The sequence below is a fragment of the Microcebus murinus genome, chromosome 12 (genome assembly GCF_040939455.1).
Source record: "Microcebus murinus isolate Inina chromosome 12, M.murinus_Inina_mat1.0, whole genome shotgun sequence".
Lineage (NCBI taxonomy): Eukaryota > Metazoa > Chordata > Mammalia > Primates > Cheirogaleidae > Microcebus > Microcebus murinus.
The window spans coordinates 74,277,716-74,302,219 of record NC_134115.1 but is presented as its reverse complement, the minus strand read 5'-3'; the positions used below and the strand labels follow the sequence as shown (position 1 = coordinate 74,302,219).

The 24,504-nt window shown below is 54.9% G+C and overlaps 1 protein-coding gene across 8 annotated transcripts in view; it reads right to left on the bottom strand.

Moving 5' to 3' along the window:
- Window positions 1–674: 674 nt before the first annotated feature.
- RGS3 (regulator of G protein signaling 3) overlaps window positions 675–24,504 on the bottom strand; it is a 121,087-nt gene continuing 97,257 nt past the window's right edge. For 5 of the 8 annotated variants that reach the window (XM_012768862.2, XM_012768864.3, XM_012768867.2 and 2 more), the window contains 6 exons: window positions 13,453–14,418; window positions 6,223–6,287; window positions 3,476–3,577; window positions 3,136–3,197; window positions 2,351–2,517; window positions 675–1,641 (listed from right to left, as the gene is read on the bottom strand). In XM_012768862.2, the coding sequence (XP_012624316.2) occupies window positions 1,456–1,641; window positions 2,351–2,517; window positions 3,136–3,197; window positions 3,476–3,577; window positions 6,223–6,287; window positions 13,453–14,418 (1,548 nt within the window). In that variant the 3' untranslated portion in view covers window positions 675–1,455. Of the gene's footprint in view, window positions 1,642–2,350; window positions 2,518–3,135; window positions 3,198–3,475; window positions 3,578–3,667; window positions 3,921–6,222; window positions 6,288–13,452; window positions 14,419–17,937; window positions 18,079–24,504 lie in introns of those variants that run through there. The other 3 variants (XM_012768868.3, XM_076008967.1, XM_020289450.2) reach the window with 3 other exon arrangements.

The following is a 24,504-nucleotide window of genomic DNA, read 5'->3' as shown; positions in this document are numbered from 1 at the left end:
GCAAGCGGTCCAGGTCCTCCCCTGAAGCATGCCTTGGGACCTGGCTTCTCTTAAATTTGCATCTCCTGTTAGGCAGGAGGGGAAACAAAGGCACAGGGGGGAAAGCCACAGAGAGATGCTCTGTGAGTCCTATCTCCTGTCACCTCTCCCCAGAAAGCCTCCATGCGCCTGCCACTACCAGCTAGCCCTGTCCTACTCCACCTACTACCCTTGTATCACCTGAAAGTTCCATTAGAACCTCAGGGTGAGGCAGGGCAGAGACGTGAAAGAACTTGCTGAAGGACACATAGCCAGCTGGTGGCCGAGCGAGGACTCCATCCTGTAGCTGGCAGAGCACAGCGATCAGGCTTAGACTGACCCCCCTCTCTGCCACCTGCTGGCTATGTGCCCTTGGACAAGTCACTTTACCTGTCTGTGCTTCAGTCTCCTCATCTGTGAAATGGGGACAAGCTCAACCTCCCAGGCATGGGGAGGAGATCAATGAGCACTGGAATGAGCGAGGCTGGGGTCTGGCAGAGGAAGCAGTTAGAGAGCAGCAATCACCAACGTATCTGGCTGCAGGATGGCGACAGGTGACAGCAAGAGAGGAGAGGCAGCCGGATCAACACCCCAACGACCCGCCCTCCCAGCCCCAGCACCCTGGGAAGGCTCGAGACCAGAAACACACAGAAAGGTCAAGAACAATAACACAGGCCTTTTATTTGCTCCAGAACTTGGCTACTGTGTGGTCTGAGGGCGCCACGCTTTCCCGGAGCCCCTGAGGGACACCCTACCCAGGGGGTACCAGATTTCTGTGTGTGGTCAGACTGTGGTGTCCCACTGGGCCTCATCAGTCCAGAAGGCACAGCTGCCTGCCACTGGTGCCGGGACCGGCAAATCCCCTGAAACTCAAGAATGATGTCCACCTCTGCGAGGTGGCTTTTCACAAGGCGTTGGTTAAAATATTGCACTTGTAAATTAGGAAAACTGATGAGGCAAGGGTTTCCTATCACAGGACGACGTGCCAAGCATCCAACTACTGTTTAAATAAATAAAACCCAAGGCGAGGGTCTGAGCTGCGAGCCCCAGTGGCCCCCAGGAGGGCCCCAGAGCCCAGGCCTGGGCCTCCTGCACCATCAGCCAGTTCTTTAAGGAACTTGGTCAATGCGAAGTCTCCGAAGTCTCCACAGCAGGGAGCGGCAGCTCCGGATCTGGCTTAGACAGGCCCCTGACCTGCCGGGGCCCTTGGGCCCCCCTCGTACCGGGACAGCGGGGACCCAACAGGGCCAGTCGTTCTACTCCTCCAGCAGCCTGGGCCTCTCTCAGCCCAGGCCTTGCATCCAAATGTCCATCTGTCTGTCCGGAGACACAGCCTCTGGGGGCTTGCTTGCCCCCTCTGTCGCAGGGGGGAGGGAGGCAGGTGGGCAGGGGGCCCAGCCTGCCTGGTGTGAACGCTGAGCTCTACTCCGGTGGCCCCTAAAGTGGGGGACTCATCTTCTTCTGGTTAATAAGGTCTAGGTAGAGGTCAGAGCGGAGAAAGCGAGGGTACGAGTCCTTCTCCATGAGCCCGAAGATGCGCTTCTGTGCCAGGTCGAAGCAGCCCCGAGTGACGCTCTGCAGGTTGTCCTTGGTGTGCTCCCGCGTGTACGAGTCCAGGTTTACCTGCAGAGGCAGAGAGTGACACGGTCAGGGCTGCCTGCGGCGGGGGTGGGGCTGACTCTAGGGGGCGACGCAGGGATGGGGCCGATCCAGCCTCTCACCTCCAAGCCCCTCTGCCCACACCTTAAGGTTCAACGGAAGTGGAGGCCCTTGGGCCAGTGGATTCAAGGGCCTGAAAACACCACCCCTAGCAGGCTGCCTGGGTTCAAATCCCAGCAGTGCCACACCTGGGAGTGTGAATTAAAGCAAATCACTTAAGTCCACTGAGCCTCCGCTGTCTTACCTATGGGCTAGAAATACTAGTATATTCCTCAAAGAGTTGTGAGAATGGAGCCAGATTACCCATCTCTAAAGCACTTTGCACACAGTACCTGGCACACAGTAGGCACTCAATAGGTGTTGGCTACTATGATTAGGCTCTCTGAGACTGTGTCCGCATTTTTAAAATGAAGATGATATTAAAACCTAGTTCAGGGAATTTTGTGAGGATTAAGCACAAGGGCACATGCGTAAAGGACCCAGCATGTGCCTGGCACACAGCAGTGCCCAGGCGGGGGCCATGTGTATCATTAACCAGGATTCTGTTCTTCCCCTGGCCCCGGCTTGCTTCTTCCCACCCTGGGCTCACGGTCTCTCCCCTTCCTGAGTCGCTGGCTGCCGCCTTGCAGCTGAAGGGCCACTAGGCAGTGGGGTTGGGGGCACAAGGCCCTACCTCCTTGCACGCCTGGATCGCGATGTACTCAGCAAAGATCTTCTTGGCTTTGGCTGCCATCTTGGACTGTGACTTGACCTTCTTGAAGTCCTCACAAGCCAGCCAGAACTCCAGGTTCTCCTCACTGAACTCGGTGCGCAGGAAGGCCTGGAACACCGCTAACCCATCTGTAAGCAGAAGCCCAGAGCCTGGAGTGAGAGGCAGAGCCAGCCCCGCCGGCCCTTGGGACCCCCAGTGTACCCGCCTGGGGCCTTGAGGATGCACATTCCTGGAGCTTAGTAGGATCGCCAGCCCGGGATGTGGTCCCTGCCCTGCCATTGCCTCTTTATGAGCCTCGGCCAGGTCTCTCCCCTCTCTATGCCTCAGTGTCCTCATCTGTAAGATGGGCATCATCAATCCTGTGTCCTGGAGCCCCAGGAGGATCCTCGGGATCCTGCCCAGGAGGACGGCAGGCACATTTGGCCCAGTGTAAACTCTCAGTACTTGGAGATGTTTACTGTTTTTCTGGGAATGCGGGTCTGAGCACACAGGTCCCAGGAGCCGCTAGCAGGCAGTGCCAGCTCCCACGGGCAGGGAGGGGCTGGCAGAAGCCGGCTCCAAGGCCAGACCAAGGGCCTCCACTCAGGCCCAGCCTCTCCCCAGCAGCAAGGACACCTGCCTGGGCACAGGAGCGAGGGACGGAGGCCCCTCCAGCACCAGATGCGTCTCTGGGTCGGGATGAGGAGGAAGGGGAGAAGGAGAGTGGGAGCACAGGGAGGGACGCAAGCCGGCTGGCCCCCACTTACATTTGTGAAGCAGCAGCTTCTCCAAGGACTCGCCCCACTTGAGGGCTTCCTCTGAGGTGGGCCTGAGGGGTGAGGGAGAAACACAGTAAGGCTCGGGGGGCCTTTGTCAGCTGCCCTGGGCCCAGGCTACAGATGAGCTGGGCTGGGGAGGCCAGGAGGGAGACCCACTCCCCATTCCCTCTCTCCGGGCCGATATCACTTCCAGCCCCCACCCTCGGCCTGCCTGGCCCTCCGAGCCCCCACCTGGGATCAAGCCAACAAGCCCCTTCCCCCTTAACCCCACCACTCAGCCCTGCTCCCCGGGACCACTGAGTGCCTGAGGAGTGGCTGAGGGACCTACTTGAACGACTTCATCATTTTGTCTGCCTTGCCCCCTGGAGGGGCCCCAGGGGACTCGTTGCGCCGTCTGAAGATGCCCAGCTTGTTCTTCATGTCCTTGGCTCTGGGGGCAGAAACAGAAAGGGAAGTTGGTTGCCTGGCACCCTCGGCCCCTGCAAATCCAGCGGTTGAGGGTTGGGCTGAGGGCACCTACTCCTTCATCGTGTGTCGCCTCTGTAGGTTCCCGTTGCGAGTGAGGTACATGCCTCGGAGCATCGCTGTAGGCCCCCCACCTTGGGGCCCCAGGACAGTGTACAGGGAGCACCCCTCGGGCTCCTGCCCCTACCCCGAGTCCCGGGCAGCGGGCAGCAGTTGTGCAGGCTGCAGCTGCACGCTCACTCGCTGGAATCCTGGCCGGACGACTGGACTCCCAGGCACAAGCCAGGGCTGGGACTCAGACAGGAGGAGCCAGGAAATGGGAGGGACCAGGAGGGGGAGCGGAAAAAAATACTCCTCCTGGCTAACCCCGAGAGGGAGAGGGAGCCCTGAAAGGGGTATGTGTCTGCAAGGGACAGCCTCTGGGGCCGGTTGCCGGCAGGAAGCCAGACCCAGTTATTTGTGACAGGCCTCCCTGTTACCATGGCAGCAGCAGGGGGGGGTGGGGGGAGGAGGAACGAGTCAGCAAATTGCTGAGCGGGAGGGAGGGAGCAGGGAAGGCTCTGCCCACCAGAGTGGCAGGACCGGCTATTTTTAGCCAAGAACCATTTTTAGCCACACCACCACTGCCTTCCCCCAGGAGGCAGTAGATTTCAGCGCTGGGCAGAGTTGCTGGCAAGAAAGGGGTTAAATACTTCACGCTCATGTCCCCAGACCCCAACACCGGGCACCTCCCAGAGAAGAGTTCCAGGCCCTGGCGCTGGACACATCCACCCACGAGCACACGGCAGGTCCCAGAAGTCTTAGCAGTTTTAAGCTTGAATTACACATCCAATAAACTTACAGAAACTTCATATGAACGTTTAATTATTTAATTCTTTGTGTATATTTGGTTTTGTGATTTTTGAACAATACATTTTTCATTTTCATTTTTGGTCTCTGTCCTCCTGAAGATGGAAAATGCTGACCGAAACCAAAAATGAAAATGAAAAATGTATTACTTCAGAAATCACAAAGTTAAATAAGTGTAAAAGAAATGTAAAGAATTACACTTTCAAATGTGTTTGGCAAGTTTGTAGCATCTATACTGCTGAGAAATAGCACTAAGACCTAGGGGAAACCCTGTACAATCAAGGGACTTGGTGGCAGGTGGCGGTTGAGCCCAGGCTGCGGGGCCAGACAGCCCTGGGTTTAAGTCCCAGCTCCAGCAGTGACCAGATGTGTGCCCTTTGTCAAGTTCCCTAACCTCTCTGCCTGTCAAGCTTTCCTGTCTGTCACACAGGAGCCAGCCTGCCAGACCCCAGCTCTACCACCTTCTTGCTCTGTGATCCGGACAAGTAACTTAACCTCTTTGCACTCAGTTTACTCACTAGTAAAATAAGGATAAGGTGAATAAGAAAAAAAGGAAACCTAAAATAAAAGTAATGGTAAAGATGAAATTAGATCATACATGTAATGCACACAGAACAGTGCCTGGCACAATAAATGTTAGCAATTATTTTTATTATTGTCCCAGATGCCGAGTCTATGCATAAGCTTTTGAGAGTGTGAGCTTCAGGCAATTCAAGAGGCAGCACCCGCTCTGAAAAGAGGCTGGTGTCGCCGGACAGGGCAGCTCCAACACCCTGGGTGCCTGCCCTCCACTGCCATGCACCGCCCCCAACCCCGGGGGGCGCCACCCACAGCAGCTCTGGCGCTGGATGGACCCTCCCCCATCCTACAAACGTTAACAGAGGTTAGTGGTGCGAAGGACTATTTCCGTTTGTGCATTCCACCTTGCCTAAAAAGTGCGATTGTTCTGCAGAATGAGGGATGCACACAGTTGCTGCAGAAGTCAGAGGAGCTGGGGGTAGAAAGGGTTTCTAGGGTAGTGGACCCCAGCCAAGGTCAAGGCCAGGGAAGAGTGTCTCAGGAGGCAACTAGAAAGGACTCTTATCCTCTCTGCCTAAGCCCAATCCCTGCCCAAGGGTGGGTGCTATAGGACCTTGAGAGGAGGGGCTCCCCTAGGGGTCACCGTGCACCCTGCTGCCTCCCCCTGGACCTCCCCTAGTATCCATGGCCTTGGGCCTGGGGGTACAAGGAGACCTGAGGAGAACCCTCCACACACACCTTTTTAATTGGTACCTCCACAAATATAAGGGGGCCGGAGCATGCCAGAAAGGCTTGGGGAGCACGGCACACAGTAGCTGGGCCAGCAGCGCCCCCTCCTGGCAATGCTCAAGACTGTCAGCATTCGAGAGGAGAAAGAGAAACCGGTGAACTGTCAGTTGGGTCATTCGTGAGGCCAGAGGCAGCAAAGGAGTTGTGGAGGTCACTTGGCCACCGCCTGGCTCAGAGGCTGGGCTGGGGCCAGGGCAGCCTGGCTGGTTGCCTTGGTTCACCGTGGCTTCCGGGCACCAAAGCCCCACCTTGCCTCCCTCTGAGTGACTGCTCAGGACCCTGGTGACCTCAGGTGCTGTTCCCTGGTCTGTCTGGGGCTGTAGGTGGGACCAGGTGCAGCCCCGTCCCACCACCTGGACCCCTAGAGGGGGACAAGCCCTTTGCAGAGGAGGAAGAGGAGTGTAGGGAACCTCCCTGCCCACAGGGTGAGGGCCATGCATCTCTCCAACGTACAGGTTTTTGCTCTTTCTCTTCCGGGAGGCTTCGTCATCGTCCCCAACCGCGTCAGCCCCGCTCATCTGTGGAGAGAAGACACACAAGATGCAGCCTGCACATCCCAGGCCTGCTGCCCAAGCAGAGAGCCTCGGGGATCTGAGAGCTCCTGCCACCAGCCCTCCCTCCCCCCAAAACCCCACCTCTAGCACAACAGGTGCGGGAGGGAGACCCCACTACTGGGAAGAGCTTGTCTTCTGAGTGTGATTAGCTTGGTGGAGCCTCCAGCCACAGGGGTGCCGCCTGGTGCAGCCAGGACCCCGGCTTGCTGGGAAGAAGCCAGAGGGACGGCACTCGGGACAGAGGCTTTGCTGCGGGCAGTGGGACAGGCCAGAGAGCAGGGCTCCAGCCAGGCTTCTGCTGTGTGACTCAGCCAATCACTGCCCCTCTCTGAGCCTCTGTTCCTTAATTTCTAAAATCAGGAAACAGTTAATTGAGGATTCCGACATTTGAAGGAGACGCGGCTTGGGTCGGCAGTGTGTACAGTGAGTCGTTACACAGGCCTGAGAGCACCTCTCCTGCCTAACAGCTTTCCATGGCTCCCTAGTGCTCTCAGGAGTGTTCCAACTCCATAACGGGTCGGGGTCTACCGTCATAGGATTGGGGCAGAAAGTCCCATTTTAACACCGGTTACAACTCCTTCAGTTGTCTCTCCAGCCTGGCCCCTGCTCCAACCTCCTCGACTGCCTTCCAGCAAAAAATGTCTTCGCCTGCCCTGTCCCCCTCACCCCAGGCCTTTGCATGTACTATTCCTCCCATGTGGAACACTTTTGTCACCCTCCTACCTCCCTTCCCTCCTAAGACCCAGCTTCAGGCAGACCTAGACCTCAGGTAAACAGCTTAAATGCCTCCTCCCTTGGAAAGCCCTTCCAGACCCCCAGAACAAGGTTGTGCCCCCTTTGAGGTCCCCACTACACCCTAATTGTATTGTTCCAAGTCTGTCTCCTCTGCTCAGCTATGAGTTCCCAAGAGCAAGGCCTCTGTCTGCCTGGGCCACCTTCACAGGGTCTGGCACGCGTTAGGAGTTCAGTACGTCAAATCTGTCGAATGAATGAATGAATGAAGAGATGCGGAAGCAGACAGGGAAAGAGGGGTCCGGAGGCCCCCCTGCCTGGTCCCACAGAGCCCCGCTGCAGCCCGCACACTGCACTCCACCCCAACTCTTTGCCTTTGCCGGGAGTGCCCCCATCTCGTCCTCTCCCCTAGACTGCTCCAGAGTCCCTATCAGGGCCACCCTCTGTCCCCTTTACCCTGCCTCTGAGTGTCCTCCTCCAGGGGGACCTGGGGCCCCAACAGAGCAGAAGCCCAGGAAATGCTCTGAGATAGCAAAAAAGCTAAAGCTCAGAACCCATGTCCCCAAACAGGACAGAAGGCCACTAGGTGTGGGTCTTAGTTCTGACTCCTCTTGACACCTGCCTCAGTTTCCTCCTCTGTAAGGTAAAGAAGATGGGCCAAGCTTTCCATGCTGTGCTCTTAATTCTGGAAAGAAAAGCGGCCTTATTTCAGCTATGCCAGCAGGGGAAGCTACAGGCCTCAGTGGAGCACCCACCCCAGGCTGGCCAGATGATTCCACCTTCATTTGTGGAGTTCATGCTACAGGCCAGACCCTGGAATGGGCATAATCCAGATACTAGCTCATTCATCCTCACAACAAATCCATGAAATAAACAGAGGATCAGAGAAGTTAAGTCACTTGCCCAAGGATACCCAGGATTTAAGTTACAGAGCTGGAATCTATATCTGAAGTCAAGGCCTGTGTTTCTCCACCAGAGGATGCTACTACTCAAATGTAACGACAGGCACATTTTGAAGGTTTTCAGTAAAAGACGCAGGGGAAATGCCACCTCCTTCCTGAGAATGCTACTCCACCAGTGTCGTAAACACACGCGTGTGTGCGTGCTCACAGGGGCATACAACATATGGTGTGTGAATTCAGAGCTAGGGTTTGGAGCCAGGCCTGGGTATAAATCCTGCTTCCAGCAACTTCGGAGACATTTCCTAGCCTCTCAGCTTCCGTTGTTTTGGCTATAGCTTAGGCATGTGATGACGCCACCTCACGGGGCCGATGGAAGTTTCACCAGAATAAAGTCTGGGCCCCTGTGGCTCAGTCCTGGCACCCAGGGTGCCCTCTGGGTGCCCGGCTGAGCGTTACCGCTGTCGCCCAGTGCAGGGTGTACAGGCTGTGGTCACGCGGGCCAGGGCCCTAGGCCCCCACCCGTGGGAAAGGGCCCTGAGGCCCTGGGCTTCCTCCCATTCTGACCTTGGCTTCCGCACTTTATCAGCCCCACACAATGGGCCCGGGGACCACTCCCGCCCCACCCGCAGCCCCCAGCCTCTGCACTGCTGGGAAATGGGCTCTTCCTTCCACTGCCCGGAGGGATTGTCTTCGGCAGGGACCAGCCCAAGCCAAGCAGCCGGACAGAGGGGCCGGGCAGCTCTGGCCCCCCGGAAAGCCGGGGACACCCCAGCACCAAGGGGAAGTCTGTGGGCCAGGAAGAAAATGAGATGGGACTCCCCAAGTCTGCAGGGAAGCTTTGGCCTCTGGCCTTGGAAGGGGTCTGAGTGGCCCCCAAGACTCCTCCCTCCTGCAGCCGTGGCGAGGCCCCCGGGGCCCAGTGTGCAAAGGGCCTGTCCACAGGGATTCTCTCTCTTATCTTCTCCCCACTATCTCGATCCATGACCTCGCTCCGCTGAAAGGCAAAGGGAGGCCAGCCCAGAGTCACCCAGCCCTTCTTTCAGTCTAGGCAAGAATCCCAGGAGCCTCCAGGGACTCGCCCAGCCACCTCCAGGGACTGGGAGCTCACTGCCTCTGGGAATAATAATTATGAAACTGTAATTATAGTAGTGATTAAGAGTGTGGATTCTAAATTGCCTGGATTTGAATCCCAGCTCAATCACTTACTAGCTAACTGACCTTAGCTCTCTGTGCCTCAGTTTCCTTATTTGTAAAATGAGGGTAACAACTGGCTCCACCTCGTAGGGCCACTGTGGGGATTCAGTCACCACAGGTGACGTGCTCAGCACAGCAGCCAGCACAGGCAGTGCTCGGGAACTCTTAGCTAGTGTGGTCTTTGCTGCTGTTTATCGAGCACCCACTACATGCCAGGCACTGTGTCACAGTGCTTTACTGTCATTATCTAATTGAATCTTGGCAGTAATTCCAAGAGATATGTGTTGTTATTTCCCCCAGTTTACAGCGGAGGAAACTGAGGCCCAGAGCAGTGTGGTAACTTAGCTGGCACATGGCAGAGACTTTTGAGTCTGGCTACAGAGCCCACTGGTGACTGAGGGCTCTTCTGTGAGCAGGGCCTTAACTGGGTCCCCTGCTGGTCCTGCTCTGACTTCTGAGGCACCTGGCCAGGCATGGCTGCCCTCTCTGACCTGGCCCGGCCTTGCAGGCCCTGTGGAACCCTGGGAAGAGTGGATCTAAACTCTATACTTATTTGTTTACACATAGGAAATAATTCTTCTTTAGGATTTCCTTACATAGGAGGCTTGAAGGCACTATCACACCTGGGAGCTGGAAGGCATTTTCGGGGTTCTCCTATCTGACTTCCAGTCTAAGCAGGCGGTCAGTGCAGCAGGGCTGGCACCCTCTGTTGACAGGCTCTGCCCGAGCCGGTGCCCTGCAGGGGAGGAAGGAGGCGCAGCCAAGCAAGGACCACACTGTGGTCTGCTGTCGAAGAATGGCCCGTGACCCTGTGCTGAGCCGGGCCAGGCTGGGGTGGAGTTCAACGACAGCACACGGGCCCAGACACAGAACTTACTCTCTGGGGCTTCCCTGGCTCCCCAGGGAAAAGGCAGAGGCAGGCCTCTGGATCTGCGCCGCGGGCCTCCGGGGAGCAGCCAGGAGGGCAGGGGTCTGGCAGGCAGCAGGGGGCACCATGAGACAACTCAACTCAGTGCAGGCGCCAGCCCCCGCGGTGACCCACTGGATAACCGTGGGGGCCTTCCCCTCCCTGGACCTCCGCCGGCCCATCTGTAGGATGACCACGGCCAAGCAGACCGTCTCTAAGACCTGTCTGGTTCTAACACTCCGGTGGGGGGAGGGGCAACATCGGGACCGCGTGTCACCCTGCGGCAGGCAGCATGCGCCTGGGCAGCCTCTGCTTATCACACAGCAGCACAAATGACCAGCCCAAGGCCACGGCACAGGGCTTTCTGTGTCCTGATACTTTGAATCCTTGGGACAATTCCAGGAAGACGTAGTGTTCCCATTTTGTAAGAGAAAACTTAAGCTCAGAGCAAGAAGCAACTTGGCCAAGGTCTCAGAGCCAGGAAGGAAGAGGCAGAGCTGAGACTGGAACCTGGGTCTGTCTGACTCCACAGCCTGAAGACTGCACCCCTCTCCTCGTTACCTCCTGCCTGGCCTCGCTTGGGAACAGTGGCCGTCAGCATCAGCTGACCCTCCCAGGAGAGCCAGGCCAACGCCAGGAAGATGGAAGCCACAGGGCACCCACTGCCTCCGCTCTGCCAGCCCCCGCCCCCAGCCCCGCCTCAGCATGGGCACGCAGGGTCTGGGTGCAGTCACAGAGGCCTGGACGAGGGTGAGCTCCCACCCTCACTGGCGGTGGGCCTTGGGCAAGTTCCTGCCCCTCTCTGCGCCTCAGTTTCCTCACTGGTGAAATGAGCATGGTAATAGCCCCTCCTCCCTAGGGTTGCTGGGAAGACCAAATACGTGGACTCGGGCAGTGCCTGGCACTCAGCACCCGGTGGGTGCTCCATAAATGGTAACCCTGGGCTGAGGAGGAAGAAGAGGAGCAGAGGATACCAGTAGCAGGCATAGAACCAGCTACCAGTCACAAAGTGCCACCATGCCCCTCTGTTCACCTTCCCAGTGTGGCCTCGAGGTGGGAGTGGCACTCATCCCACAGCGGGCAGGCTGAGGCTAGGGAGAAGCAATTTGTCTCAGGCCACAAGCGAGCAGTGATGGAGCTGGACAATGGCCTGGTAAGTGAGAGCCCCATGCAAGAGTGGCCACCACCGCGCTGGGGCAGACTCTGAGGCCCCCGCCAGCCCGGTCACTCAAGCCCAAGGAAGGAGGTGACAGACCAAAAGAGGGTGGGGGAGAGGAAGAGGCCAGTGGGAACTCTGGGCACCAAAGGAGGAAGCTGAGGCCAGGAGAGGGCTGGTCCAGGCCTGCGGGACTCCCAGGCTGAAGTATCTGTCCCAAAATAGGAGCTGAGGTCAACCGAGCTGGGGAACTACATAGATGTGCACGCCTGAGTGTGTGTGAATTTTTCTGTGTATAAATATTTTTACTGGAGTAAAGGTGGCAGGGGAGTAGAACTGAGAAGACTCTAGCAGTGGGCCCTTGAGCCCCAGCTGCCCTCCAGAGAGGAGTGCCCAGGCCTGATCTGAGTAAGCCCGAGCCTCGCCTTGGCCAGAGAGTTCCAGATGCTCTCTGTAGCAGCTGCATCAAGAAATGACCTGAGATGGTGACACTCAAACTTTCATGAGATCATGATCCCTGGGGGGCTTGTTTAAAATGCAGGGTCTGGGCAACACCCCTGGAAATTCTATTCCAGAGCTCTGGGGCTGGGGGCTGGGAATCATATGTTACTAGCCTCCCCCGGGTGACTCTGGAGCCCCACAGAGGAAGTCTGAGAACCACATGGGCTTACAGATGAGGAAACCACGATCCAGTCCCAATTTCTTTGGGGTTTAATCCCTGATCTGGGGCCAAAGTTCAAGACCCTTTTCTGGAGGGCCCCAGTCTACCCTTCCAGCCTGACCTCCTTTCAGCAAAAGGTGTCTCCCCAAATGCCAGGTTTGTCATACTGCTAGGGGCTAAGAAGCTAATCAAGCTCTTGAGGCTATCTATGTACCAACCTGGTAAGGAAGCATGCTGGGATCCATTAGTGATGTCTGCCATGTGTTTGGAGGAGGAATGGCAGCATGCATGTCATGTGTCTGCCACTCCTACCCTTTAGGAATTCCCTACTCCAGCCAAAGAATGCCTGCCTCATCTTCTCTGTTTATTCTAAACTTGCTCAACCTTTAAGCCAACCTGAGCAGCATCTGTCTCCAGCCTTCCCTGATGGCCCTAGGCCCTGGGGTCTCTCCTCCTGAACTTCCAGATCTCTGACAGTCAGCTGCACTCCACGGGCACTGACCACCCAGCCACCCGGGCTCACAACAGTTGTCATATCAACCCCTCGTATTGGCTGCTGTACTTCGAGAGGGGTGGAAGCAGCGTTCCCTAAGGCGATGTGGCTAATATTGTCAGGCACCAGTCTCTCCCGGTTCATCCTCAACCGCCCTGGGACATGAGTGCTATGAGCCCCTACTTTTCAGAAAAGGAAACCAAGTCTCCCGGGAACTCAGTGATTCAACCAAGGCCACGCAGTAAGAAACAGAGCCGACTCAAGCTGGATGGTGGACTTCAAGGCCACGGCGCAGTCTGTCGACTCTCAGGCCACGTTCGAGGCCCACACAGATAAATCATTTCTCAAAGGCTGAGATCAGCCTCGCACATTTCTGTAGCCCCTGCTGTGTGGCACAGAGCACAGGGCCTGGCACACGGCAGAAAATCAATAAACACTCATTTATCTATTTATAAATATTTGCAAAAGGCAAATAACATGGTGGTTAAGAGCGCTAGCCCTGGTACCAGATTCTAATTCTGGTTAAGACATTTATAACCTGGGACAAGTTAGATAACTCCTCTGTGCCTCGGCTTCCTAATCTGTAAAACGGGCACAAAATCCTACCCACTTGATAGGGCTGTTTCAAGAAGGAATTAGTTAATGTCAATTGCTTAGAATAATGCGGGGACAGAAAACTTGAGCACTGTCACTGCTGCTGTTGGCTGGTGGATTTCTGGTATGGCTAGGCCTGGCCCATGTCTAAATTGCAACTCTGTTTCTCTACCCGCTATCGCAGTGGTTTTAGATCCCCATATGCAGTGGCGCGGGCTGGGCCACCCCTGCTCTGCTTTCTGCGGGGACCAGCAGCACAACGAAGCTATAAGAACACAGCATCTGGAGTCCTAAAGTCATGAGTTTAAGTCCAGGCTCTACGTTCTTGGTTCCCTTGGGCCTCAGTTTTATCTTCTGTCAAAGGGTAGAAGGGTCACTGGGAGGCTCACCAAAGAGCAGGGATGGGACAGGTGACAGCTGGCTCCCTGCAGTCCATAGGCCTGCCCCCCCTCATCACAGGTAACCTGCCCTCCACCCCTCGGCCTCTCACCTTCCTGTGTCCTGTGAAGAAGAGGGAGAGGTGGTGCATGGAGCCGCCATTGCGGCCCAGCTCTTTCTTGAGGGTGCGGGGCGAAGGCATGGCCCAGGCGGAGGCCGCGCCCTCGCCGTCTGAGCAGTGCAGGGTGGTGTCGGAGGCGAAGCAGGGCCCGCGGGCCTCCTGCAGCAGGCTGCCCTCGCTGTGCGTCCGGCGCCGCAGCGAGTTCTGCACACGCAGCGAGAGGCCGCCCTCCGCGCCCTGGCTCGTCTCGATCATGCTGCTGCGCTTGGCCTCGCTGCGCTCTCCGTAGTTGTCGTCGCTTGTGTCCTCATCCTCCTCCTCGTCCCTGTCTTCCCCCTCCTCCGCATCTTCTGCATCCTCCTCCTCTCCCGAGCTGCCCCCCTCTGCCCCTTCCTTCTGGCTATAGGCACTGTCCAGCCGCACCTCGGGGATCACAAAGGTTGGCCTGGAGGCCGCAGGTGGGTCCCTGGTGGCTGCTGGTGGGTCCCCAGAGCTCACAGTCTCCTCAGTAAGGGCCGTGGCTGGCACGGTGGTCTGGCCGGGAAGCAGATCTTGACAGGGCGGGTCCTGGGCAGGGGGTTCCTGGGTGGCAGGGAGGTCTCTGCTACATAGGGGGTCCTGGGGAGGAGGGGGTTCTTGACTAGCAGGAAGGTCCTGGCAGGGTGTGAGGTCTTGGGCTGGAAGGGGGTCCTGGCATGGTGGGGAGCCCTTGCCCAGCAGGGCTTCTTGGCCTGGAGGGAGTTCTTTGCTGGTAGCCGAGTCTTTGCTGGACAGTGGTTCTTGGCCAGGAGCGAGTTCCTGCCCAGAAGAGGAGTCCTTGTTGGGTGGAAGGTCTTGTCCTGGAGGAAGCCCCTGGCCAGGAGAGGGGTCCTTGCTGGGTGGGGGGTCCTCAGCACCTGGCCCCTTCCCTTCCTCCAAAGGCATCACCCTCTTCTCATCTGCTTCTGTCTCAAACATCTGGGAAACAGAAAGAAAACAAGAGAGGCTCAGAAGAGGAGGCTATGAGATGCCAGACACCATGCTCAATTCACTGTCATAGAGGCTGGTACAAAATCAGGCAGTGGCTTGAATCATGCACTCCCACGTCTGAAAAGCCCTCTGGCTGAGCAGTGGAAGGGTCTCACCCTTGTCTCCTTGCTTGAACTTCCTGCTCCATCAAAAACCCAGGCAGTTGTTTGCAGGAGATGAGGGAGAGGTAATGACCATCTATGTGGCTCCTGTTAGATGTCAGGCACCATGCCAGCTTGAGCTCCCTCTCTTTTTTTTTTTTTTTTTTTTTGAGACAGAGTCTCCCTTTGTTGCCCAGGCTAGAGTGCCGTGGCATCAGCCTCGCTCACAGCAACCTCAAACTCCTGGGCTCAAGCAATCCTGCTGCCTCAGCCTCCCGAGTAGCTGGGACTACAGGCATGTGCCACCATGCCCGGCTCATTTTTTCTATAGATATGTTAGTTGGCCAATTAATTTCTTTCTATTTATAGTAGAGATGGGGTCTCACTCTTGCTCAGGCTGGTTTTGAACTCCTGACCTCGAGCAATCCACCCGCCTCGGCCTCCCAGAGTGCTAGGATTACAGGTATGAGCCACCGCACCCGTGCTTGAGCTCCCTCTCTTACCTGGCCTTCCTAGCAGCCCCAGAAGGGAAGTGTCACTGTCCCCAGCTTACAGAGAGGGAAAGAGTGGAGAAGTTGCCTCTGTGAGTAAGGAAGCAGCCAGGCAGTCTCTGCCTCCATGGACCAGAACCAAGCCAAGCCCCCAAGCCAGAGCAGCCACTGAATGTAGCCACAGGGTCTCACTACCTCACTCAGAGTCTTAAAAAGTTCCTAGTGAGTCATTCAAACAAGAATGTGCTCTGAGTGTTTAAGTATCTTTGAAACTAGTAAACTGGAATGAAACCGGAACTTTAAAACATTGTTCACACCTGCACTGACCAGATGTCACAGACACAGAACCTCCCGGGGATCACCCACCCAGTGACTTTTAAACTGCTTGGAGAAACCTCAGGGACTCCTTAAAAAAAGAAAAAAGCAAAGCATTTCCTGCCTCTCACACAGCCCTCAGAACCCTCAAGTTTTTGCTGCGTTCTGATAGTAGATTTCATTTGCAAAGGAAAGAATAGTTCCTTTGGTGAAAGTCTGAAAAGCAACGATCTCACAAGAAGATTAGGGCCCCGAGAACATGAGGAATGTGCCATAGCCGCACGGGGGAAGCAGGGCTCAGGCCTGGGCGGGGCCCCCCTCACTCAAGGACTTAGACTGCTAGAGCTAGAACTATTCAGAGCCCAGGTTTTGTCCTTCAAGAAGCCATAGCCACATAGAACTAAAAAAGAGAAAAACCCCACACATACCTTGGACTGTACAGATGCATGGGAATATGTGTACATGTGTGTGCACAAGCGTGCACACACACACACACACACACAGGTGCAGAATTTCATGGGTAAGTACTCCCAGAACATGGGCTAAGAACTCTTATTGTAGACCATTAATGTCCATTTGGTGGATGAGAAAACTGAGCGTAAAGAGCAGTGACTTATCCACTATGCACAGCTGCTCCGGCACCAATGGAGGCCATGCCTATGCTGAGTCGTCTTTGGCACCCTGGGCCATCTGCAACGGTGAAGGCCCACAGCTGGGAGTAAGTGCCCAGCTGTGGTTCAGGGCAGCGGCAGGGTGTTGCACCCACGTGTCAGGGCTCACACTGGCATGTGGGCGCACCAAAGCGGATGTGAAAGCGCAGCATGGGTAAGAGCCCCTGCCTGGGAGCATGAAAGTGAAAGTGGAGCCCTGCCGAGCAGAGAGGGTGACTGAGTAAGGGAGGGGAGGTCCCAGAGGACTCCAGGACGATCTGGCCAGGGTCAGGGAGGGCACACCTTGGGCTCTGGTTCTCAGGCCAAAGAAGGTGTCCACTGACCCTGTGGTCTTCTTGCCCTGGAAACCCTGCTTGTAGCTGGAGGTGACTCCACCCAGGGCCCCCCTCAGTCCTCACAGCCTCAGACTCTGAAACATCAGCAATCCTAAATCCCCACTGCATAGACAGGAAAGCTGAGGCCCGGTGGGGATGGGATGGGGGCCAGCTTAGAGTCACACAGAGGGGTCAGGAAGAGCCAGCTACTAACCATCTGGGCCTAAAGGTCTCTACCTGTGAAATGGGATAACTAATATGCCCAAGTGACAAACCAGGAGCACATATTATAGAAAGCATAAAGCTCTTAAAGGACATGATGATGGTGGTGGTAGCTGTAGTGATTTTAAAGGTGGACTATGTCAGAAGTGAAACCTTGGGTTCATCATACCAAAGTAAAGAGGTGTCACCCCCAATGGAGGGGTCAGCCTTAAGTGATCTAAAGTATCTCTTTGAGATAAAAAATGAAAATGCTGATATTTTCTACTATTTTTTGGTTCTATCTACAGGATAAAGGGACAACTCCTCAGTGAGGATTTCCTGGGGCTAACGCCTCTTCTGTTGTTCTGTCTTGCTGCTGGGTATGTTGTCCTAAACTTCATTTGGTGCAAGTATTTCTGTATATGATTTCTGAATTTGCAGAAGCTGGTCTCTTGGATCATCTACAGGTACAACTAATGGCTCACTCAGGGGCCCCACATTTCTTTTCTAACCCAAACCGATATCGGACATTGTGTGCAAGGCACCAGTCCATTTCACCTCATCATTTCTCACGGTTGTAGTTATTGCTTATGCCCTTTTATTTCACCTGATAATCTGTACCTTCCATGTAAAACATCACCCCGATTCAGCAGGAAGTAGCTCGATGACTATGTCGCCCCTCCTTCCATATACACGGAAGGGAAAAGTGACAGTGGGGAATATGTAACAGGGAGAATGGCCTGAAAAGGGGTAAAAATGTTTTCTGTCTCTTTAAAACCCCTTTACCCTTTTTGAGAAATAAACCTATATCCCTGTCTCAAAAAAATAAAAATAAAAATAAAATAATAGAATAAAATAAAATAAAAATGGATCTGAGGGAAATTCTGAAGTTAAGGACCGTAGACAGTAGTGTCTCTTTCCTATGTATCCCTAGAAGCAAACCCTGCTGAATGCCCAGAGTGGAAACTGGCGATCTTGATGCCAGACCCCCCAGTCCAGAGCCCATCTGGAAACTATGGGCTATGCTTCAGCCCCACCCCCAGGCAGCTCCCAAGTGGAGAGAAAGACCCTCCATTGAACAGACAGGAAGACTGAGGACCCAGCCTGGACAGTGACTTAGTGACCGGCCCAGAGCCTCCCTGCACCAATCAGGGGCTGGGCTGGGACTAGAGCCAGGCCTGCTGACTCTGTTCATCCCAAGCCCACTTCAGATCTCGGTCCCCGTGAACATCCAGGTCTCCAGCCCATCGCCCCCACTGCAGGGAGCAGTCTTCTTCATCAGGAAACCCACACTGCCCCACAGCCAGCTCCCTGGTGCCCCACATCCATATGACCCTCCCCAACAGCCAGGCCTCCCCCAAGCCCGGCCACCTGCCTCTGAGAGTCCTTGGGGAAAGACGGAAGCAGCATCCGGGTGGCCTCAGGGCCTGGCACACAGTGGCACTGAGGGGAGCAGACCGCATTTCCCCTTTCCTGGGTGCTGGGGGCGGGGCCCAGGCCTGTCCCAGCGGTGACTGTCAGCCTGAGCCCGCCCACCCCTAGGGGAAAGTGCAGCAACAAACCCAAAACCAGAAATGCAAGTCAGCCTGCCTCTGCCAACCCTGCTCCAAACCCAGGCCAAAGCAAACAAAGCCGGCAGGGGTGCCTGTCCCCAGAGGGCCCCTGCCCAGAGGGACTGACAGAGAAATCACCCAGGACTTTAGGGCTCTCAGGGTACCCAGTGGTTATGTTTCAGATGCCCAAGTCAGGCTTTGATTTTGATCCCCAGTGGGGCCACTTTCTCACTGTGTAACTCGGGCCAAGCCTCCCAACCCCTTGAGCCTGATTCCTCACGTACAGCAGAGCCCAGTGATGTCCCACTGCACTCACAGGACTCCCTCGAGTCTCCTCACAGCCCTGGCCAGGAAGAGCATTGATACAATAAGAGCTATCAGTAGGCTCCTCTTATTTTAGAGATGGGGAAACTGAGGCTCCAGAGGGTAAAGGAATGACCTAAGAAATGAGAGGCTGATGCAGGATTAGAACTTGTGTCTTCTGTCCAAGGTCTCTCTCTATTTCCTGGCTCCTTACACACAAATGTTTGGGGACTTCAGGGGGATCTGGGTGCGGGGGAAGAGGCCAGGAACGCCACCTGAGGACCCTCACCTGGGCCCATCCCACGCTGAGCAGGCCCAGAGCCCGTGGGCAGGCTTGCGTGAGCATGGACCGTGTGCAGGTTTGGTCAGGCCAGCGTTCCTGGGACAGCTGGGGTGGGAGGTGGCTTGAGGGGGCTCTGGAGCAAGTACAGGAAACCTGAGAAATGCAGGGTGGGAGGTGGCAAGTATAGGAGAGATCAGGGCAGGAGAGGAGACATAGGTGAGGGCCAGGTCTCAGAATGAAACGGAGGGCCTGGGGTTGCCCCAGGAGCAACGGAGTGACACCGGCAGAGCTGTGCCACATCAAACCCGCAGCGCACGGTGCGGGCAGGACGGTGTGAGCAGGGGAGGACTGGGGCATGCGTGCATTCACGCGTTCATTCATCCTCCAGGCACTGAGGGGGGTACTGAGAGGACAGCAGGGAAGAAGTCAGACACAATCTCTGCCCTCAGTTAATTCAGAAAAAGCAGAGGCGAGACAGCTCATCTTAAGGAGTGCAGTGAGTGTGCTCTGATGGAGGAAGTGCAGGCAGCTGGGGACACCCAGTTAGGCAACCAGCTGGGGTGACAAGAATCCAGCCAGAGCTCCCCAGAGAGACCAGCCTGCTCACCCAGGGCCCTGGGTCCAGAGTGCTGGGTGCCGCTGCCCCACCCTCCCGAGGGGGTCAGTGTCTCTCCCATCCAACGCTTCTTTGGCATCACTGGACCAGGGCTAATTCTGCCCATGTCTCACCTGGTACAAGCACACAGGAAACGGACCAGGCCCTCTAAGTGGAGCCAACTGCTTAGGATCTAATAAATCCTCTGCCAAATCCAATCATAAGCTCAAACAGGCCGACGAAGGATGGCAGCTATGACACCAAGAGCTCCTGCTCACTCCAGCTGTGGCTCCTGGGCCCCAGACCCCCACCAGCGGTGGAGTTTGGGGTGGTCATGGGCTACTGGAAGTGACTTGTCCAACATCACACAGCTACGAACTGCAGGGACGGGTCTGCTGACCCAGAGGCAACCTGCAGCCCTCACTGCGATGACTCATCACGTCCACCACAGATGCCAGGCTCGGCATCTGCCCTCAAAACCACTTCCTGCACTGGGGGGCGGGGGGCTGGGGTTTGCCTCTGTCCCAGGGTGGCTCTTATGCAGCCAGGATTTTACAGAAGGAGCACTGGATGTCAATCCAAAGGACCTGGGCTGGAATCCTCATTCTGTCATTTGCTAGCCTGTGATCCCAGGCTACCACCCCTGCAAGCCTGGTTTTCTCTGCCTCGAAAGGGGGCAAGGATGCCACCTGCCTCCTGTTCCAGAGAGCTATAGGGACCAAGTCTGAGAAAGGACAGGAAAGGGCTCTGTGAACTGCTAAGTTGTTTGAGGAAGGGAGCAGCTCTTAGAATTCCTGCCCAGTGCTGGACCTCCGGGCTTGACTTTCGGGATGGGCTGTTCCTGCAAATTTGGCACGCTCTGGTCCCCAGCTCCAGTCCCTGGCTGTATGCCGCTCAGGAATTGCGGCTGCTCAGCAAACACGGAGCTCCCCTGGCCCAGCCGCAGTCCAGCTCCTCCAGGTCTGGCTTCTTGACACCCAGAGGCTAGAGCCCAGTGATGCCTCTGCCACCAGCCCGGAGACCCTCCAGGCCACTCTCTGCCCCCAGCCCACCCCAACACCACAGATTGGCAAATTCCAGGAGGATGGAGTGGTGACAGCTTCAAATACTGGTCCCCACTTCACACTTACTGGCTGGGTGACCTGGGGCTCAATCTCTCTGTGCCTCAGTTTCCTTAGCCACAACATGGGATTAATAATACCTCCTCACAGTGTTGTTAGAGCAATAAATGAGCTAATAACGTCCAGAGCTCAGCACCACGCTGGCACACATAGCAGTCAATAAAGGGTAGCCTCCCCCACCCCACGCAGCTTGGCTTTGACGTCTTCCTGCCTGGATTTCCACTTCTCCACTCCTTTGTGGGCCTCTCTGCCTGCCCATCAGGACCTGTCCCAGGCCCCCTCTCACCTCAGTCCTGCACGCTCCCTCGTGCACCCACCCACTCCTCAGGCTACAGTCGCCCTTTGCACCATCTGGCCACTGATTACTCCGGGTCCTCACTGCCAGCCCAGACCCCGCTCTTGCATCTAGACGCCATAGGCAGGTATTCACCAAATCCTCACGGAACAGCTCTGCACCCAAACTGTTCTAGGCTCTGTGCATACAGCAGGGAATAAGAAAGACATGATCCCTGTCTTCATGGAGCTTGCAGGCTAGAGAGGAAGGACAGAGGTTAACCAAGTCGTCACCCACATAAACAGAAGATAAATACAAAGCGTGATCTGCCTGGGAGACAGAATAAAGGGGACTTTCGGGAAAGGTCGCCCTGGTGGAAGACCAAGACTGAAATCTGCTCAAGGGGCAGGGAGGGGCTCACTGGGGGAGGAAGCAGCACATGCAAAGGCCCAAGCCAGGAAGGGGCTCAGCCCACCACTGGAACAGAGAGGACAGTGGCTCTATCCACTGACAGGGCCAGGCGTGGAGACCACTTCCGGACATCCCATCAGCGCCCTCAGCCCAGCGCCCCATGGATGCATGATCTTCCCCCAGGCCCGTTCCTCCTCTCAGGGTCCCTGTATCAGTGATGCCACCGCCAGTCACCCAAACCAGGCAGTTGGATGTCATTCTCTGCTCCTTGTCCTCCCATGATCAATCCTCTAATCCTCCCGACTGTCACTTACTAAATCTCAAGAATCTTTCCACTAGGGAGGTTGTGTGTGTGAGGGGACAGAGCATATAGGAACTCTCTGTACTTGATGCTTAGTTTCTAAAACTACTCTAGAAAATAAAATTGACCAATTTGTTTTAAAAAAGAATCTTTCCTCTCTCTCCATGGCCACTACCACCACCTCCCTCCAGACCACGGTCACCCCCAGTCATGATGTCCGCCTCCCAGTCGTGGTCCAGACCCCTCTGGTCATCCTCTGTGCTATGCCAGGCAGACTTCTAAATGCAAATCTCAACTTGCCACCACTCTGTTTGAAACTTTGGTGCTACTCCCCAGTACCTCTCAGATAAGTCCAAATTCTGTAGCCCTGGAAGACCGTGGGCTGTCTCTCTGTCTCCCTCTAGCCTCATGTCTGACCACTCCCCACCTTAAGTGTTTGATGGATGAGTGAATGAGTGAATGAATGAATGAATGAATGAATGAGCAACCCAGCCAACTTCACAGGACCACGCAGACTCTTACTACTCAACCTGCAAAGTGCGGCCTATAAACCCACAGCAGCACCCAGGAGCTTGTGTGAAATGGGACTCTTAGCTGCAGTCCGCACCTGCCAAGCAGAATCTGCATTTCAACAGGCTCCCAAGTGATTCGTTTGCATATTAAAGTTTGAAAAATACCGATCTGGACAGTTGGTTCTCAACAGAGAGGTACACTTTAGGATCAGCTGTGAAGTATATAGGTATTTTTAAAATACCTCTATCTGGGCCCAGTGCTAGACCTACTGGCTCAGACACCCTATGAGCAGGGCCCAGGCATTTTCACTTCTTTCTCATTCCCCAGGCAATTCTGATCAGATAAGGCAACAGAGGCCCACAGAAGGGGGGTGATAGGCCCAAGGTCATACAACAGAATCAGGACTAGAATCCAGCCCGGAACCTTGCCTGGGACCAGTCCCAATACACAGCACTCCCTTTGTCATGGGAAGCCGGAGCAGAAGACACATGACCTCGGTGCAGGACGGGGAGCCGGGAAGCCATTGGAGGCAGCTCCCTGTTCATGTTCCCTACAGCTGAGGCCCAACTGCAGGAGGAGAGAGAGGAAAGGAGGAATTTGACCAGACTGAAACTTTCCTATCTCTAAATAATTTCCTATCTCTAAATAACTTCTCATGGGTCTGTCAGAGGCTCAGGAAGGCAAGCCGCCACAGCAGCGAGCATACCCATTCTACTGAAAGCAAGACTGAGGCACAGAAAAGTATCTCACCCCAGTTCAGAAACTCAGGGCAAAGCCAACACTCAGGGAAGGGGAATCCCTGAGGAGTGAGAAGACAGGAGAGCCCTCTTAGCAACCTTCCCTACTCTGGGCATTGTCACCTGACCAAGCCAGAAGGACACCGTGCCCTTTGCAGCCTGCTGGAGATCCCTCCCCACCAGCCTGAATGCCAGCTTCTCACTGGGCGGGGAGGCAGCTCCCAAGGTGTAGGTCCCAGCACTGCACTATCCCATCACTGCCTCGCCAGGCCCCTTCTCCTCCCAGGGTCTCAAACGCTTAAATGCTTAAAAGCTCAGATGCTTAAATGGGGGTGGTGGGGAGACTCACAGCCTCTGCCCCCGCCCACAGCCCCAAAGACCCCTTCTACCGCTCCAGCTCTCTTCTCTGAAAGGCAGGGTGGCGAGAGCTGGGGGGTTCCAGTCTCTTCCTGTGTTCATGGGGACTGATGCCTCGTCAGAGGGCGAGCACCAGGCCCCCTGGGCCTCTCCTGCCCCACCCCTGGGTGCTCTGCTCAGGAACCAGTTCACCCTGGGCTCCACCCGTACCTGGCACCCTGCTTCTCTGCCAGCTCCACGTGTGTGCACATGCGTGTGTGTGTGTAGCTATGTGTGTGTGCCTGCGCTGTCTCATTTCCCCAACACCTTAACCTCCTCAAGTCCTATTCTCACCTATCCCCATGAGGCCAGGTTTAATGCTGCCTTGGACAGGGTTCAACCCCTTGCCAGGACTAGAGTGCAGTGGTGATGTCATTATAGCTCACCCAACCTCGAACTCCTGGGCTCAAGAGATACTCCTGCCTCAGTGTCCCGAGTAGCTGGGAATATAGGCATGTACCACTATGCCCAGCTAATTTTTTTATTTTTATAGAGATGGGGGTCTCGCTATTGCCCAGGTTGGTCTCGAATTCCTGGCCTTAAGCAATCCTCCCACCTTGGCCTCCCAGTGCTAGGATTACAATCTTGAGCCACCACACCCACCTGATCTTTTTAATAAATTGGATATTTACCCAGAAAAAATAGTCTTAACCTCTACATCACACCATGTATAAAAATCTATTTCAAATAGATTTTAGTTCTAAATATAAAATGTAAAACAATAAAACTTCTAGAAGATAACAAAAGAATATATTGATAACCCTGTAATAAGCAAAGAAACAGGACTCAACAAGCAGTCTAAGACAAAGAAAAAGATTGACAAATTGGTCTTCATTAAAATTAAGAACTTCTGTTCTTCAAATATACCCTTCAAAGGGTGAAAAGGCAAGCCCCAGAGTGGGAGAAAATATTTGGAATGTATATATCCAACAATGAACCCATATCCAGAATATTTTTTAAGTTCCCACAAATCAATCAGAAAAAAAAAAAAAATCCAACAGAAAAATGGGAGAAAGACTTGAACAGGCACTTTGCAAAAGAGGTTATCCAAATGGTTAATCAACATATGAAAAGATACCTAACCTCATTAGTCATCAAGGAAATGCAAATTAAAATCACAATTAGATAGCACAATATCTAATACCAATAATGTTGATAAGGATGTGGAATAACAGGCTCTCTCATATACAACTTGAAGGAGAATGTATTGGTGTCACACTTTGGAAAATTATATGATTATATCTACCAAAGCTAATTATATACAACTCTGTGACTCAGCAATTGCAAACCTTAGGCATTTGCCCAGCAGAAACCATATATAGCGCTTCAAAAGACATGTACAAGAATATCCCCAGCAGCACTATTCATTATAGCCTCCAACTGGAAACAACCCAAACGTTCATCAACAGTAGAATGGGTAAACTATGGCATTTTCACACAATGAAACGCCACAAA